An 18,361-nucleotide genomic window follows, 5' to 3' on the forward strand; every position below is an offset into this window, starting at 1 on the left:
CTTTGCACATGTCATTCACTTAGCTTGGAGCACTTCAGATCCTTGTTCAAGGCCTACTTTCTCCAGAAGACTTCCCTGACCACCCAACCCAGCCACCGCCCCATCTCTGAACTTGACAGTATTCATGAAAGCCCAAGGCACCGGGAGCCGACTGTGCCTTCTAGTCCCGCCCTCCCGCCCCCTCAGTAATACCATCTGGCCCCAGCAGCACTGTGCTCTCTGCCTTGCGCATGGTAGGTGCGCTGTGAATGTGATGGACTCGCTGCATCTGGGCCTTTACCCTGCAGGTAAGAGAGAGCCCTAGAATATCGTCACCTCCAGCAATGGGAAGATAGGGGCGATTACTTCAATGGAGCTCTTCATTGGGTCCTGTGGGGTTTGGGGCGGGGCCAGGACAGGCCTTATTTATTTGGACAAAGGGGAAGGCGTCCTGACCGGCAGGACCCAGGCACAGCCCAGGCTCTGCTCTCACACCCTCAGTCCTGGTGAGCGGATCTCTGGTGAGATCCCAAGTGCCCTTGACCCATCCACCCATCCAGTCCAGCCCTGCCCCGTGGACCTGGCTGAGCCATACACTGGAACAGTCACAACTCTTCTGCAGGAAACTGAGCTAGCGAACTCCCCTTCCCTTTCATATTCCGTCTGCCCTACCCCTTGGCCTTGCTCCTACCCCAGCTGGGGCTTCAGCGGGACTGACCTCTGCTCTCCTGCTCTCTGTGGCCTGGAGAATTCACACAGCAGAGCGCTCTGGGGTTTGGCTTTTCAAAGAAGTAAAATCCACAAGGAAGAGAAATGCAAACACTGATTGCATTACAGATTTCCAAACACTGTACAAACAGCACTGGATAAATAGTGTGGAAGCCCATGCCCCACCTCCCAGCTGTGCAACCTCTGGGCAGGTCACTTAACCACTCTGGGTTTCAATTTCTGCCTGGAAAGGAGAGAATGCCAAGATCTGCCGTTCCTCTTACCAAGATGTTGTATAAACCACATGGTTTTATATCTTGTAAAACAAGCTATTCTGATTCAGAAACAGGTCACCTTGAAAAATGTCCCAAATCCCTACTAGCTGGCATAAGCAGCCACTTACTCCCCCGGTGGCTTCGATCTCCCCAATAATCCCCCGAGCACGAGTGTCCAGAGAACAGACACGCAGGCTTCAGGCCACTGGGCTTAGAACATCCCTTAAAACACAAGGTTCTGGGACACAGTGATCCAAGGGTGGCCAGTGGCAATGCCAATGGGACAGATACAACAGGAGAGAGGGCTCTGCTATCACAGCACACCAGGCTCAGAAACCCACTCATGGTTCACTCACTTTGTGGCCAGTCGCTGGCTAACTCCTTCTCTGAGTCTGGCTTTCCATCACCTCCCATGGTGCCTGGGCCACTTCCCCACAATCCAGTCCAATGAAAGCTTACACAGGCAGATGCATTTTAGCATGAGGCTGAGAGCTCCCTGACTTAGAAGGGAATGTAGAGCTGGGGCTGAGACAAGTAAATGAAATAACAACCCATCCCCGCCCCCCCGCAATAATTCCACACAGCATATTCCAAACATAGATAGAAATGAAGTTCGGCGTTACATGAGCCAGAAGCTTCCCTCCACTTCTTGGGATTCAACAGCTCAGCTCCCAGGATGGAGACCCCAGTGAACACCAGGCTTCACGACTGAGTCACCCTGGCTGTTCCCCCACAATGAGGCCAGGGAGTCCAGGTCAGCCCCCGGGAACCCAGAGGATGAGGTTACGGAATCTGAAAAGATGCTGATAGAGATGAGGACTGTCACCCGGGGCAAACCCCATATCCAGCAGAGCAATTACTGAAAACCCAACTGCTGAGGGGTGTAATATCACACAGCTGCGGGATGATCTGGGGAAAGAACAAGGGGTAGCAATTTTTCAACCCAAAGTCTCCTTGGTCCTGACAAATTATAACCCAGAAAGTGCTACAGTCCCAGGGTGAAATCTGTTATGTAAGAGTGCAGGAAACGTGCGGACAGATACTTTCCCTGCACTTCAGCAGGTCTGTCACCTCTCCTGGGGACAAAGCGTGTGTGTGTGTGTGTTGGCGGCAGGTAGAGGGTCTCCTGTGTTGCCCATTCCCGGGGCACCTGGTCCAGGATATGTCTGGGGAGGGGAGTGGAGTCACCAGTTCGCTACACTATAAGACTCCCACCTGGTGTGCGGTGGTCATTACCCCTAGAACAGCACGCCCTGGCCTGGTACCACGTGGCCTCTCCTACTTCTCTGTCCGTACCACCTCTCCCCCAGAGTAACTAGCGCCTGGTTCTTCCTCTATTCACCAAGCTCCAAGCATTCTCAGCTCCACTGGCGCCTCTTCAGAGAGGCCTTTCCCGGCCACACTCTATCACCTCCTTCCTCTGCTTAATCTCTGTCATGTGCCCGTTTATCTCCTGCATTGCACTTTTCAAAATCTAGACTTATCTTCCTTGTTTACATATGGCTGTTTCTCTACCACATGTGAGCCCCATAAGTGTAGGACTTTGTTGGCTTCTGTCACCTCTGGGCACCAGCCTGGCACTTAGTCAAGTAATATGGATTTAGTGATGACTGATCACCTGAAGACTGGCCTTGCTGGGCTCTGGGCAGTGTGTGGTTCAACTGGTCCCCTGGTGTTCAAACCCAGAAAAGCAGCATTTGAGATGCTTGTGAAAGGACTCAGTGCAATCTTGCTTGCCCCCCTCCCCCAAAAAAGGGGAGGCAGCCACGTATCGCTCCAGGGCTGAGGCTGGGATGAGCTGGTGTCACTGTGGTACTTCAGCTGCATGGATTTCCAAGGTCACCATGGAACCACACCTTTTGTGCAGAAATGTCTATTCAAGGAAAGGCCGTGGGACACGATAGGTCCATACAGCCAATGTGAGGTCAATGTGACCAGCCACTCCATCGCCCCACCTGAACAGGTGGAGGTGAGACAGAGGGAGCGCCTGGGGACCCGCTGCCCCACCCGGCCGCCTGGCAGCTGGCTCCAGGCAGATGGCTGGCAGCACTCAGTGCTGACAAGCCCTTGGATGTCTTCCTGACAACTGTCCGTGCAGATCTAGCTCAAGGGAAGAGCTATGGCCAGTCCCGGACACATCTTCCCCTGACATCTTCCTCCCCACAGTCAGGATCACTTGCTTCTAATACTACTATTCTCAGATCCCTCTCCTGCTCACCTATTTTCCGTGGCCCCATTCTTCCTCTCCATCCACTGCTGCCCAACTTCCGCCTTCTTCACCAGGACACACCTCCTGAGGCAACCAACCACACACCTGCCTTCCTGTCTTAGGGCCTCAGTGGGCCCAGCCTTCCACCTGGCACTCCACTCACATGGAACTGGAACTCCTTCCCCTCTCTCCTATCTAATCCCCCTCTCTCCAAGGCCGAGCTCAATGTCTCCAACTCCTCCAGGCAGCCTTTCCCGACTATGCTAGTCCCCTTGCCCCCAGCACTTCAGTTTTGTGCCATGCAACAGAGCCACTGAGTGACAGCCAGCATGAGGGTATCACAGGTGGGCCTCTCCTCTTCCCGGCCTTGCATGGAGCTCCTGATCCCATGAGGTCTACTCCTGGGTCACCAAGGGGAATCGGACTCCAACTCTTCTCCCTGTCATGGGCTGGGCCAAGGAGAGCTGCCAAGCAAAGGCTCCAGGGGGGCGACTCTGGTCCCCAGCATGGTGTCCTGCTGTCATTACCCTGTAGTAAGCTCCCTCCATGCCCTACCCACCTCACTAAACCATCAGGGCTGAGAGAATCTTCAGACACCATGAAATGGGGAAACTGAGGACACAAGAGGGCATCTAACCAGAGGTGAGTTCCAAAGTCAGTTTGTGGTAGAGCTGCCCCAGTCCAGCGGTCTTACTAGCAACTATCACAAACTGAGCATTGAATTCCTCTTGAAGCAGCATATGTTGATACTAACCCTACAGCGGTGGGTACAGTTATCTCCTTTTTGCAGGTAAGGAAACTGATGCCTAGAGGATTCAAGTAACTTCCCAGGGTCACCACTAGTAAGTGCCAAATCAATATGAAAACCAGGCTTACCTACGTTGAACCCATATCTTTAATTGCTAGGCTGTCGGGCAATCTCACTCTCAAAACCATCTCCAGCCCAGGCGACTAAAGCTGGGCTGAGGGGCCCAAGGCTGGATTTGGACACTCACTTCTGTAGATTTATACTCGATGGCCCCTTCCCTTCCAGGCAGCTTCATGAAGTGGGCAACAACCGCACACCAGAGACAGTCTTGGACCAGAACGGACTTTGGAGTTGCTGATTAGCCTGACACAGCAGGACCATACATGTGCTGTACTTAGAGAGAGAAGGGTGTCAGATCAAGGCTTTCTGTCAGTTGGGACAGGACCTCGTGGGGACCAGTCACCACATCTAAATGGGGCTGGCTCACTGGAACCAAACACTTAAAAAGCTGTTACAGAGTTAAGAGAGTTAGGTCACTTATCTGTAATGCAGACTGCAACAAACCTGCCCTTCTAGAAAGAGCCTATCCTCACTTTATTGGGACATGTCTTTTCAAGAGCAGATTGGCAATCTGAATGACCAATCAGCAGGTTCCTTAGGAAGCACAGAATCTAAGTAAAAGACACAGAAGATATATAGGAGAAGTCCATTTAAGACAGCAGAAAATCTGCAGAGCTATCCCAGTCTCACAGTACAGTCCACCCACTAAGTACCCAGCATGCTCACGTTAATTAGAGTTTAAACTCCATAAAGGCAGGAATCGTATGGGTATGCACCCAATCGGCATAGAGCCTGGGACAACAGAGGTATTCAAGACTTGAGAAATAAATGAAAGAATGAATAAACGATGAGTATATACAGTGTATTTCTCACTTACAAAAAGTCCGTGTAGGACCAGTTATAACAACGTTCATGAAGAAATACCTAAGTAACAGAATAGATACATCTTCAGTGTTAAGAAGATTCCAACTCACAAAATACATGGCTGAAGAATGCATCGTCTTTGACAACACAAAATAATCATTATGACACACGAGCCTGAGGGGAAAGCTCATTAGTCTGTCTTCTTGATAAAGATATTCCTCAAATAATGAATAGTTACATTTCATTGAAGGAAAAAACAAAGCCCATGTAGGAAGCATCACTGTTCTCTTAGACTCATGAGGAAATGGATCCCTGCTTATATCACACAGTTAGGGTAGCATTAGATCTTAAACCTAATAGACTCCTGATTCTTTGTTCTCCTTACTACGCACAGCTGCTAAATAAGTAAAGTAGATGCAGCCCACATGTTCTGGGGTTGTTTACCCCCCATCACCTCCTCTCCTTAAAACCTGTGCTCCAGCAGCCACTGCTGAATAGGTTGGCAAGGTAGCCATGTTTATACCCCATGACCCTTCCCCCAGACACAGCTGATTGGCCCAGGGTTGGACACCTGATCTAAGGTCTGCCCATCCATTGGCTGGCCAGAAACTAATCAGATTCAAACTTCAAATTTTGAACTCAGAGAACCAGAGACCGTTGTCAGCTGGTGGCAGTTATCTCAATAAACCAACAGCAGGTGAACAGGCCACTGTTACAAGTGAACAGCAAGACAAGGAAGGTTGGTCTGCAGTTAGGAGAAGATGACAGCTGGACTTTAAATCCACATGGTACCCAAGAAGAGTAGCTGCTTTGTCTCGTGCCAGCTTTCTGGTTCCCAGTCCTTGTGCAGCTGGGATGTACTTCCCACCCTTGGGATTCTGGTGAGATTTTCCCGAATCCTTTCAGTAGATTCTTGAGCAAGTCTAAGTGGGCATCTGTCCTCTGCTCACAACTCAATTGGGACTAAAGCACTGACTTTGGAGGGGACTGAAGATTCTCAGACTCCCCAAGGCTTAGTTTTCTCACCGGTACAATTTCTCACCTGGGTGGACCAGGAGCTCAAAACTTCTTGCCAACACAATGCTTTCACCTTAGTCGAATAGCTATGTGCCTCCAAGGAAGTATAAGATCTCCCAGGGTTATCACACTAGTGCCAGGAAAGACACACAGACTCAGAGAAGGAAAGCTGGAGCAGCAAAAGAATAAGCATCTGCTGACTCATATCCCCACATCCTCCCCTGGCTCCTAACCCTGAGAGAAGGAAACCATCCTGGAAAGTTGGAAGCAGCTTTGCTTAACACAGAAATCAGAGCAACTGGGACCCTGCCAGCACCATTCTGCCAGAAGTTAGACCAGATTTTGCCTCCTAGAAGGTAAAGCCAATGTGGTCTTTGAGGTGTAAGAATGTCCTACAAAGGTGCTATCTCAGGCATTGTTGCTTATGTCAGGGTGGAGGGGTTTTCAAGGACAAGACAAAAATGGTTGGCAAAGCTAACAAAGTTGCTAATCTTTCTGCTAGATTTGTCCTTGATCAATGAAGGAAAAGAGTCCTTTTCTGGCTGGGCCCCAGGCCCACTGTTTGATCAAAAATGCTTTCCCTGAAGCCACTCAGGTCCCAACACTGTGGGTGTCTTTGACTTCTACCCATTTACATTCCCTAGAATAGGCTTGTCCTTGGTGTTGGGTATACACCACCCTCAGGTAGCCCATGTCTGTCCCTGACCTGTCACAGCATCACCAGCTCAGTGATGATCCCTCCCAGGATCAGCCCATTCTCACCCCTCCCCACACTTCCTCTGTATAAGGGAGAGATCTCAGCTGTTGGGACTTCAGGGAAATGACTTAACCTCTTAGCCTGTTACTTCAGCCACAAAATGATTAGAGTGCTTTCTACCACAAGGGGTCATTCCATGATGCCAGTAAGATGATGCATGTGAAGTGCATGGCCTAGACCTGGTGTTTACTGTTTACGATGCTGAATTGCCTTTCATCAGACACATCTCTCTTTAGACCAATGAGATTACAGAGCATTGGCACAAGCACACTTCCAAATCCCTCAGGGGCTGTGGTCCCTGCCAGAGGGCTCTGATGAGCAAGCAGAACCAGAGATGGCTGGGTCCCTCTTTGAACATTCTACGCGAGGGGCTTTCAGCCAAGCGAGAAGGGGACACAGGCAGAGTCCTGGCTCCCAGCAGGCAAGGCAAGGCCCCAGGGGGCAGGGTGGTGCTAACTGGGGCTACTGCCCCAACAATTTAAGTGGAAACGCCTCAACACACCCACCAAGTCCTAAGGTCAAAGGCATTACAATTGTGTCTTTGTTCCAGAGTTCAAAAGCCTCACTCACCACTCCTTCCAAAGCCAGCTTGCAGGATGCCCAACACACCTCCCCTCCCCCTGCCGTCAGCCATCCAGCTTCCTTGAACTGGGAAACCACCCTCCCAAGGATCTGCAGTTGGCCCTCTTCCTTGCTCCCCTCCACCCACTTAGTTTCTCTGGTTACGCTGGTTGTACACTCTAGGAGGCCTCCTTGTTTCTGACAGCAACAGACGGTGTGGGTTTGCACCATGGACACAGCACTCCAAGGTCCCCGTGTACATATCTGCTGCTGAGCAGCTGTTTCCATCAAGGGGAGAGACACAAAGCCCAGAGAATTGGGAAGGCCACATTCAGGGTTCTGTCTACCCAACACCCAGGGCCCTAAGGAGTCTCCTAGCCTCGGAGCCCAGATCTGGGAGGGGGCTTGGGGAGGTCATCTACTCCAGGCTCTGTTTCCAAGCAGCCACAAGACTGTCTCCATTTTACAGAAGGGAAAGTTGAGGCCCAGAGGGAGCAAGGGGCTTGAAGTCACCCAGCCGGTACATGGTAGTGGGCAGAATCCTGCTTCTAGAGACGGCAGCTCCCTCAGAGGATCAGTGTACCAGACTGGGCTTCTCTGGGGATTCAGGCTACCCGAGCCCCCTCAAACAGCCATCGGGGACTCCTCAGGAGAAGGAGGTGCCTAATACTTTGCAGCCTGCCACAAAAGCCCCACTTCGTCAAGGCTCTCCCTCCTCCACTCCTAGGCAGGGTCCTGGATGTGGGGTGGGAGGCAAAGGGAAGCAGGGAGTCTGATAACAGCTGACTGCCTTTTGTGTGGGGTCTCCTCTTCAGCCATCCTGGCCAGTGGCTGATACCCAGAGACATGGGGGCTCACTCCTCCTGCTGCTTTAGGGCTATACAGCTGTGCTGGTGACACAAGGCAGAGGGTCCCTAAGCCAGACGTCTACTTTTGAGCAGCCCTGACCTTATATGGAAAAGCCGACACGCCTTCCTTTGGAGCAAGCCCCAAAACAAACATCTCTCTCTCTCCTCAGTGGGTGTCTCCAATCCCGCCATTAGAGAGCCCTTCCTCTGGGTCTTGAGGTGCTTAGGGTTCCTAGGGCCAGGCCCCTCTGACAATGCAGCTTGAGTGGGGGCGGGGAGGTGGGGCTGGTACTGTGACAAAGGCTGAAAGCCAAGCGGTGCAGGAAGGAGACCAGTGTGGGCACCTGGGGTGAGGGGCCCAGGCCTTTATGCTCGTGACAGCCACCGCTAACCAGGCACAAGGGCAGAGCCTGCCACCTCTGAGGGGAACAAGCTTTGAAGACTCCAGACCCAAGAGGGCCGTAAGTCAGGTCTTTGTTGGCATCACGGCCCTGTTCTCAGAGAGCACAGCTCTTGAGACTCCTGCAACAGGAACCTAATCTCACCTCCCCCAGGAGGCCCACTGGGATTTCCTCAGTATCTCTACAGCTACTTGCTGCCCACAGGCATAGGAATCAGGGGCCCAAGAACCGTTCTGTTCTGTTTTTGACTTCAGGTGACTCACTTCCCCTCAATTTTTCTGTGCCTCAGTTATTCTATCTATAGAATGGGCACAGACAGCCTTTGATCTGTCTTCCTGTCAGAGCTTAAAATACTGGAGGGGAATAGAGTGGAACAGGAAAAGAAGAACAGGCCCCTCCCCTCTGGGAGTGTCCTCCAAACAGCTCAGAGAGGCTCCAACGTGCCCGCATGCACGGGGGCCTTCCCCCACAGCAAACCGAAACCAAAACAGAACACCCCAGGAACCAGTTCAAGCGCCAGCAGGTCATAAGCAAACTGATGATGGATATCCTGGGCCAGAGTTCATCCCTGGCTCTGCAGGGGTCACACACGCCTGCACCTCAGACCGACGGACTCAGGCCCTCCTCTCTCCACCCGAGAGACCCCTGCTGCCAAGGGCACTGAGGCCTACATGGTGAGAACCTTGGAACTGGCAGGCCCCTGGACAGCCAAGACAAAGCCTCAGTTCCCAATGACAGGGCGGCTGCTGCAGGACCCTCCCTGGCCCCAGGACCTGATTTCATCCCCCTGTCTGGGCCCTCTTCCCAGGGCCTGGCGGCCTTCAGCTCAGCAGGGGGCAGTCAGCTCACCGCCCAGACACTAGCCAACCTCCACAGGCCTGACCTTTCCTCAGACAAGCCGCCTGAGGACCCGGGACCCCTACAGTGACATCATGGCCTGCCTTCCCCACCAACCAGCCGGGTCCTCCCACCCCGGCCTTGTCCCCAATTTGGAACATGGCCCCAAGGGGGAAGCTGCTGTAGGATGCCCCTGAGCTGGGAGCAACCTCCCCCGGGCCTCAGGGGGCACAGGGACCCTGAACATGGGCTGGACAGTCGTGCCCATGCTGCCACCCTGGCCTTGCATTAACACAAGCCAGTTAATTACCCCGAGTGGTGGAGACATTCTTCCACCATCAGGCAAACTGCTGGCCTGCAGCCCAAACCAACAGGGGAAACTTCAGCCTCCTCGGCCCTCTCCCAGCCAGATGGAAATAACGTATAGCTGCAGAGGTGGGGGAGGAGGAGGGGAACAAAAACCAGCCGGGCTCCTCGCCCGAGTGGCCGGCCAGACAGCTGGGCACTCACCGCTCTCGTTCTTCTCGATGACATCCACCACCTCCCCGGCCTGGAGGCTCAGCTCCGAGTTCTCCTGCTTCTTATAGTTGGACACCACCACGTACTGTTCCAGGATCATGGGCTCGGCGTGGGTGTCGGCACCTGGCGAGGGCAGAAAGCATGCGGTGAGCCAGCGGCCAGCCATGGCCCCGCGGCCGGGGCGCCCCCTGTCCATCGGCCTCGGGGGAGGCTGCTCGGTCGCCAGCGCCGCTCGGAGGGGCCGCCCGCAGCCAGGGCTCGCAGCTCGCCGGGCCCCAAGGACAGGCCATATAGCAGGGCCCCACACCGGCCCGCTGTGCCGCGGGGACCGGGGGACATGGGGAGCCGGGGGCCAGCGGTGGGGGGCGCGGAGGGAGAGGCAGAGACGAGACAGAGGCCGAGGGGACTCAGAGGAAAAAGCCTGCGGCCGCGATGAATTAATCACAGCCCGGCACGAGGGAGAGGGAGTCGGAGGAGAGGCCTGGGGCGGACGTGGTCTCTCCGGACCCCTCGGCCGCAGGGGTGCGAGGGGAGGGCCGCAGGCGGGTGGGCGGGCGGGTGGCCCATGGGGGCTGAGGCCGGAGCAGAGGCGAGAGGAAAGGCCAGGCGAGGAGGAGGGCTCGGGCCTCTCCCCAACCCCTGTAAACCCAGAGAAAGAGAGTTAGCAGTCCTCCCCTTGGGCGGGAGAGGGAGAGAGCGGGAGAGGACGGCTCCACGGCAGGCTGGGCCCAGGCGAGAAGTCAAGAGGGTTTGAGGCCGCCAATCACTGGGGTTTACTCGCAGCCCTTAAATAGAAACACATGAGACCCATCGAATGAGGAGCCGGGGGTGGAGGCAGGGGAGGGGGAGGAGGGCCGAGACTGTTTACTTGAAACCCAAGAAGAAAGTCCCAGCGCCAGCGCTGGAGAGCCCAGCTCGCCCCCCGCCAACTTTTCCTCAAGTTCGGCTCCACTCCTGCCCCTCGGGCTTACCAAGGTGCGGCCACTGAGCCCACGGGCCTGGTCCCCCGAGGACCAGCCTCAGGCCCGTGCCCCCAGGCCCGCTTCCCGACGGGGCATCGTCCGGCCTGGCTGCCGCCCTCCGGCCACATGGAGACCGACTCAGCCTCCCTCTGCCTTTAAGCTCTGCTGGGGCTTGTGGTCAGGCTCCCGGAAGCCACCAGCTGCCCTCTCCTGGCAGTTTCAGGAGCTTGAGGGGTCAAAAGGTGGGGCTAAGCAGGAAGAGGACAGGGAGCGAGCAGCTTCTCTGTCCTCTTTAGCCACTGAATCAGTGCAACATTTATTAAGCAAACGCCAGGCTGGAAGGTAGACAGATTGGGTGCCCATCTCGGCTCACTGGCTGTGCGGCATTGAATGTGCTGCTGAAAGCTCTCTGCGCCTCACTATTACCATCACTAGAGTGCAGTGGGGACACAGCACCTAAGATAACACATGGCCGGCTAGGAGCTGAAAGGATCCATGAACCACAGACCCACTGGTCACCTCCTACAGGAAGCCTTCCCAGACCCCCCTCTCCATCTCCCCGGCATAGAGGAATTCCTAGCATACTTCTTAGACTCTGTGTCTATCACCCTATACATCTACCAGTCTCCTGAAAGGCTGGGGGCTTCACACCACCAGTCTGGCTATAGAAATGGCTGAGAGGGTCCCCCCTTGGTGCTTCAGCCCGTAGCTACCTTCCCCACATGCCTGAGTCTAACTTGGCAAATGTTCTGTGCCAGGCTCATACACTGTCCCATTTTGTCCCCACAACAACCTTGTTACCTTCCCACTTCACAAAAGACACCTCAGAGACCCAGAGAAGACAAGAGGCTTGCCCCGGCTCACACAGTTGCTATGGAGAGAACCAAATTCACTCAGTGTTTTAGGTTCAAGCCCATCTCTCTTTCCATTACAGAACTGTCTCTGATTTGTTTCCAGACATCCCATTCTCCTAGCACGATGATCCTCAACTTGGTCCCACAAGATATGGGAAGCTTCTAAAGTAACTGATGCCTGAGCCCCACGCCCAGAGATGCAGACTGAATTGGCCTCAGGTATTTTTTAGACACCCCCTCCTCTCCCGTGGTTCTCATACACAGCCAGGGTGAGAAACGCTGCTTGGATCTTTGGGTCTTTCTGTGCGGGAGGCTCCATCCAACCTAGGGTGGGGTCGATGGAAGGGAAAGAAACCCACTGCACCTGGCAATTTTCTCCCATGAGGTGCAGCCCCTGCAGCCCCAGCTCAGTCCTTTGGAGACCCAGGAGGGACCCTGTCCCAGCTGAGGCCTGCCACATGGATGTGCACAGGCACTGCCCCAGGCAGCCCATCCGAAGCCAAGATTGTATTTCAGGCCAAAATGCAACCAACAGCTAGGCAGCAGGGTGGGCCTGGCTGTGCACTCAGATTGGGCCAGCTTCTGTGCCTACCCCTGCTAGATGCACAGAGGCAGCGCTGGGCACGGCGCTGACAGAGACTACCTCCCGCTGTGTCCCCGGGGAGGGGGGGCTGGTAGTGAGTGCACCCAGCACAAAAAGGGCCAGCCCCTGCCCTTGTGGGACACAGGGGCTCCCTTTCCAGTTTGTGGGAAAGGAAAACTCAAGATACAAACAGAAGACAGGAGTTCTCCAGCTGGTTAGAGAGCTTCCAAAGCCTGAGAGCCCAGATGATGCTGACAGTTAATAGCAAGCTTTCATTAGTGCTCACTACCTAATGCAGACCATATCTGATCCTCAGAACAACCCAGGTGTAGGCCCTTGTTCTAGCCCCATTTCACACACAGGCAGACTAAGGCTCATGAGGCAATTTTCCTAAGGTCACACAGCTGGGATGGAACCCACGTCCTCCTGACAGCGCTGCTTGCGTCCTGACTCAGGTCCTGTGTGTGGCCTATAGACAGCCACTGACCCCGAGGAGGGGCCCTGCCTCATCCAACCCACTCCACATCTGACACATAGTTGCTGCTTAATAAAGACTGGCGTGTGGGTTTCTTCTCGACTCTTGTAGCATCTGTTGACCAGACCACAGTGCCCACTGGGGGCAGGCACTCTGTAACTGTTGGGGAAATGAATGAATGAATGGACAGATAGATGAACAGTGATTTAACGGCTTGCTTTTAGCCAATACGGATAAACCAGGCAGGGCCTCACCTCCGAAATCTGGGAAAACTAGAGAACTAAATTCTGGAAGGCAGAAAAAGGGGAGATGGGGAAACAGAGGCAGGGAGAAACAAGGAGTGATGGGTTTGTGGCCAAAAGCTGCTCGAGAGGGTAAGCGGGGGGCTGGGGAATGGAGACACCAGGTCATTTTAATCCAAGCCAAGGAAATCTGAGGCAAGATTTCAAAGGGGAAAAACCCACATACTGCTCCCACCTCCACGCTGCCCCGTGGAAATTGGCCTGAGCTTTCTGAAGACTGACACTCTGGGACACAGGTAGAAAAGTTAAGAAAATGTACTCCAGGCGTTCCAGAGCACAGAAGACAGGCAGTAGCACACAGCCTAGGGGACGGACAGATGGACACACAGGCAGACACTCTGTCTTCCTCACTGCCCTCCCCTCCGCCAGCACAAGCTCACGCTCTCTGGCATCTACCTCTTAGGGTGTTGCCTGCCCAGGGCTGCTCGGACGGGTGTGAGCTGGGAGCAGGTATCCAGATGAGAAAACACTCGGCAGGCAGGCCGGTGGGTGATGTCATCCCACAGAGGCTGCTCTGGATCCCCTCCCAGCCAAGGCCTGGAAAACTGGGGGCTGAAGGAGTCAGCCCGAGGGAGGGGGAGATGCAGTGGAGCGAGCCTCCTGTCTTCAGATAGGAAGCGTTTGGCAGTGGCATGGAGAAGGGGAGTACTCCTTATAGAGAGAAGAGTCCCTCCCAGATTGGAAGGGGACCTTCTGTCAGGGTCTCATCCATCTCACCTTTGTGCCTTTCTCAGAGCCCCTGGCTGGATCTGCTGGGGCTCTGGCAGTGCCCCAGAGCCCTGCCCCACGCTTGCCTCACACCTGCATTCCTCTAGCTACCAACTGGATGGACCCCTGGCTCCTGCCTGCCAACTTAGGCTTCTAAATGAGGCTTTTGCTAAGTCAATCCACTGCTCCAGCACCTTCACTGGGTCCCTGCTGCCTAAAGAAGAAAGGCCAAATTCAAGCTCAGTCTTTCTTGACAACCTGAGCTCCCCAAGTTCCCTGACACACATCTCCTCTGATCCAGGCAACGTTCATTTATCCAACACACAGATATCAAGCACCCACTGTGTGCCAGTCACACTCTTCTATGCTGGTTCTTATGTCCAAGCCTCTGCTTTAGCTGTTCCCCCTGCTGGGAATGCTTTCCCCTTTACCAACCCCAATTCTACCCAACCATCTCCGCCCCTCCAGGAACCATCCAATCACTCAGCTACAGTGCTTGCTCCTGTCATGCACTGGATTTTCTTGTGGGGCACTGCTCCCCAACCAGATCATATGCTTTAGACAAGAGTCTCCCTGATGAGGGTAGACAGACGCCTCAGGACTGGAGCCATAGGACACGGCACCGGACACAATAATTGCCTGAGAGTCGTGACGCGAGAGCATCAGACTGGAGTCTGAGGGTCTGAGGTCCAGTCCTGCCTTGTCCTTATTAGCTCTGTGACTCTGCAGAGGACACTTAACCTCTCTGAGCTTTAGCTTCCTCATCCATAAACAGGAACAATAACAGTACCTACTTTGTGGGGTTGTTCTGAGCATGGTATAAGGTGATGGGGTTAATGCCCTATGTAAACTGTAGACTGTTTACAAAGCAAACAGGAAATGGGAGATTTGGGGAGGAGAGGCGGGGCTTAGGTTCCTCTGAAGCCTCAAAACCAGCATGCAGGGGCTTCCCTGGTGGTGCAGTGGTTAAGAATCTGCCTGCCAGTGCAGGGAACACGGGTTCGAGCCCTGGTCCGGGAAGAGCCCACATGCCGCAGAGCAACTAAGCCCGTGCGCCACAACTACTGAGCCTGCGCTCTAGAGCCCACGACAGGCTGAGGCTGCGTGCTACAACTACGGAAGCCGTGCTACTGAGGCTGCGTCCTACAACTACGGAAGCCGTGCTACTGAGGCTGCGTGCTACAACCACGGAAGCCCTTGCGCCTAGAGCCCATGTTCCATGACAAGAGAAGCCGCCGCAATGAGAAGCCCGCGCACCGCAACAAAGAGTAGCCCCCACTCGCCGCAACTAGAGAAAGCCCGCGTGCAGCAACAAAGACCCAATGCAGCCAAAATAAATAATTTATAAAAAACAAACAAACAAACCCCCAGCACGCAGGTCAGGGCGAGGGCCACGGTTGCCAGGAGAAGCGGCCATGGCTCTGTTCCTTCTCATGCTTTTCTCAGACCCCACCTCCTGGTAGGCAGCGAGCATTTGCCAGCTGGAGAGCCGTGTCAGAACCCCCAGGGCCCACTTATGCATGGATGCCAGCCCAAGCAGCCTGAGGCCCCTTATCCACAAGGATCCCCAGCGTCAGCCCCTTACCTCTGAGTGTCCAGTCTCGCTGAACTTGCCAACATTCCAGATGGGGAAACCAAGGCCGGCCCAGAGTGACGTGGCGACTCGCCCAAGACCCCGGCCCTGGTCTGGCGGTTTCCCCCAGCCCACGTGGCCTCCCCTCAGGCTCTCTCTCCAAACAGCTGGGCTCATCCTGAGAAGCCAATCCCTACGGTGGCCCCCGTCCCAGGCTCCCCACGCTCTCCATGATCCCCCAAACCCTGGGTGTCCCACCAAGGTCCCTTCAGTCTCTCACAACTGATTCCTCCCAGGCCAGCCTCAGCCTGCCGGCCTCTCCATAGGCCCTCGGGCAGCCAGGCTATACGTTTGGTGAATAAAATGTATTGTTGTGGGCCAAGTGGGCTCTGGCTCACTGTCTCGGGAGAGGGAAAAAAGGGACGGGAGCCCAGTGATTAGCTCAGGCCGAGGCCCTCGTCACAGGCAACATGAGAAGGATGACTGCGAGGGGCTTGGGACAGGCAAGAGGTCCTCTGCCTGCTGCCTTCTCCTCTGCCCCGCCCACCCAGGCTGTTCACCTCCGGTTCCCTGCCTACGGCTGTGAGGGCAGGGGCTGGTCCAACCCCCTCCCCTCAACCTCTGACCTTTCTGTTTTCTCCCCCAACCCCGACCCTCACCTCTGCTCTCAGGTTTGGGCTGGGGAAGGAGGGCCAGGTGGCACTCACAAAAATGGAGGGGCTTCTAGAAGACCCTTCTGGAAATCCCTTCCCTCTACCTGATACCATGTCCATCTAACAGCTGAGAACACTGCTGTCCAGGTTTTTCTACCATTGTCCAGTAAAACGAAGGCTAAAGGTAAGCCTCTGACCTCTGTCCCAGCTCTGCCCAGACACAGAGCCCAAGCCCAAGTCCCTGAGGGCTATGGGTGCCCAGGAAGCCCAAGGTCCTGAAGCCCCGAGACCAGAGGCAGGTCCCAGCTCTGGATCCCCGGGGTGTGGGGGCTGCGACTTCATTGCAGTTACGAGACTCCCCACCCCACTACCCACCGCTGCCTCAGCTGGGGTGTTGGAGACTTCAGCTCTCTGCCTCGGGTTAACAGCCTTGAAGGGAGACTAATCATCTTCAGCTGGCCCATCTCACGGGGTGGAAGGTGATGGGAGCCTCACCACCACCTGAGCACCTTCTGTGCCCCAGGCTCCTGGTGAGATGCTGCCGCATCTGCTCAGGGAGACTCGAGAGGTTACGTAACCCGAGACCAGGACGTGGCAGAGCCGGGATCTAAACCCACACATTCCGGGTCCAGGGTGCATTTGCTGACACACTGTGCTATGTGGTCATCACCCACCAAAGGGCTCCAAGGCTGGATCTGGGACCTAAAAAGGGTTGAAAGGAAGGCAGAGGGGATGGCCGAGAAGACGCCAACATGCTGACAAAGAGCTGCCACACATCACAGGGCACCGGCTCCGTGGGCCTGCATGCCAGGGACACACATGTTCACACACATGCACACCAGGCAGTACCTGTCACGTTCTTCTTAGGAGACTCAGCCCAGCTGGAGAGCCACACTTCCGAGTCCCCCGAGAGCAAGCAGCAGCAGGAGAGAAGAGAATCAGAGGAGAAGAAAGAACCGTTAGGCAGGCAGGAGGTCCACACTGGGCCGAGTGGTTGCAGGCGCTGAGTCGGCCGCGCGGGGCGGAAGGCGGGGGAGGGGAGGGGAGGGGAAGGGAGGGGAGGGGAGGGGAAGGGAGGGGAGTGATTTCCTGGCCCTGGAAGTGCTGCTGGGCGTGGGCCTGAGTGATTACAGAGGAGCTGGGACACTGCTGGCCAGGACGGGGATAATGAGGTGTCTGCAAAACGCAGGAATCCTCTGGAGCACAGAGAATCCTACACGATCCGGGCCTGGAACAGGGCCCGTGGGTTATCGCTGCCCTGGAGAAGGCAGCCCGGACCTTCCCCCCTGGCCATGTGGGTGGCTGGCCGTGATCCTCACCAGGCCGGCACGCTCAGCAGCGTGGGCCTGGAACCTTAAACGTCAGGTCGGGGAGCCCAAGGCCAGTCTCCAGCCACTGCACCACTGGGCCTCAATGTCTTGTCCAGCCCTAAGCATTGAGGAAGGCAGACAGGCTCTGGCAAAATGCAAGGAAGCCTTGTTTTAAAAAGTCTCACACCCCAACTCCAACCCAGAAGAACGGGGGCCTTTAGCGACCAGAAGAAACGAGGGCTCTCGTCCAGGCTCAGACAGCCACGTGTGATCTGGGCCCCAGGTTCCTCATCTGTGAAATGAGGTTAAAAGTTGTCTTCCTGCCGAGAGGGAGGAACAATGTCAAAGCACCTAAAACAACTTAAGATCGTGAGATGTGATACGGTAACATCATGAGGCAAATAGCTCTTAGCCTAATCAATGGTGTGGACATTTCTAGAATATCAGAGGGTCAACACGTGATGCTGACAGTTTACCTACAGTGAACAGTGGCTCACTTACACCCAGGTCCTTGAGCTGGGAACACACCTTTTGCCCCAGTTTACAGGGGTGGGATCTGAGCTTAGACAGGGGAAGGAACTGGCCCAAGTTCCCAAGAGGCCAGAGTAGCAGAGCCAGAAATGGAACCAGGTCTGGGACACCCCCACTGGTGCTTCCTCTGCTGAACTGCTCACTGCCTCCAAAGGAGAACAGCGTTGGCTACAGTGGCTACAGCGAGAAGGAAACGTGGAGATGCAAGTCTGAGAGGCAAGCCCTTGGGCTGCTTGCCTGGTGTTGGCCAGGAGAGCGGCCTGATAGATAGTAATGGTAATCATCACAGCAGCAACACTTATACAGCATCTACTGTACACCAAGCATTGTGCTGAGCACTTACATAGAGTAACTCATCTGTTTTTCATGATAAACCTACAGTGATAAGGAACTCCCTCCATTTTGCAGGTGAAGACTCTGAACCAGAAGTTAAGTAACTTGGTCCAGGTCACGCAGCTAGTACAGTGTTCATCTCTTGTGGTGACACAGGCTTCAGGCCTCAGTCTGATGTCGCTCACCATTTAAAGCACCTAACTTTCCCTCGCTCAGCAAGCCACCTTCCGGTTGCAGGCTGGCTCACCATGTAGACCTGGGAAGCCTGGCCCTTCCAGCACTCACTGTAAACCA

At 54.9% G+C, this 18,361-nt stretch overlaps 1 protein-coding gene across 14 annotated transcripts in view; it reads right to left on the reverse strand.

Moving 5' to 3' along the window:
- Nucleotides 1–18,361, reverse strand: part of SH3PXD2A (SH3 and PX domains 2A) — a 241,562-nt gene that overhangs the window by 50,720 nt on the left and 172,481 nt on the right. For 10 of the 14 annotated variants that reach the window (XR_003433908.1, XR_003433907.1, XR_003433905.1 and 7 more), the window contains one exon: nt 9,775–9,906. Coding sequence is in view for 9 of the 14 variants with exons in the window: in XM_027112502.1 (XP_026968303.1) it covers nt 9,775–9,906 (132 nt within the window). In the remaining 5 variants the exon portion in view is untranslated. Of the gene's footprint in view, nt 1–9,774; nt 9,907–10,754; nt 14,687–16,268; nt 16,720–16,742; nt 16,788–18,361 lie in introns of those variants that run through there. The other 4 variants (XM_027112509.1, XM_027112508.1, XM_027112507.1 and 1 more) reach the window with 3 other exon arrangements.

The sequence above is a fragment of the Aethalodelphis obliquidens genome, unplaced genomic scaffold (assembly GCF_003676395.1).
Source record: "Aethalodelphis obliquidens isolate GAN/ISIS:26980383/991018 unplaced genomic scaffold, ASM367639v1 scaffold11, whole genome shotgun sequence".
Lineage (NCBI taxonomy): Eukaryota > Metazoa > Chordata > Mammalia > Artiodactyla > Delphinidae > Aethalodelphis > Aethalodelphis obliquidens.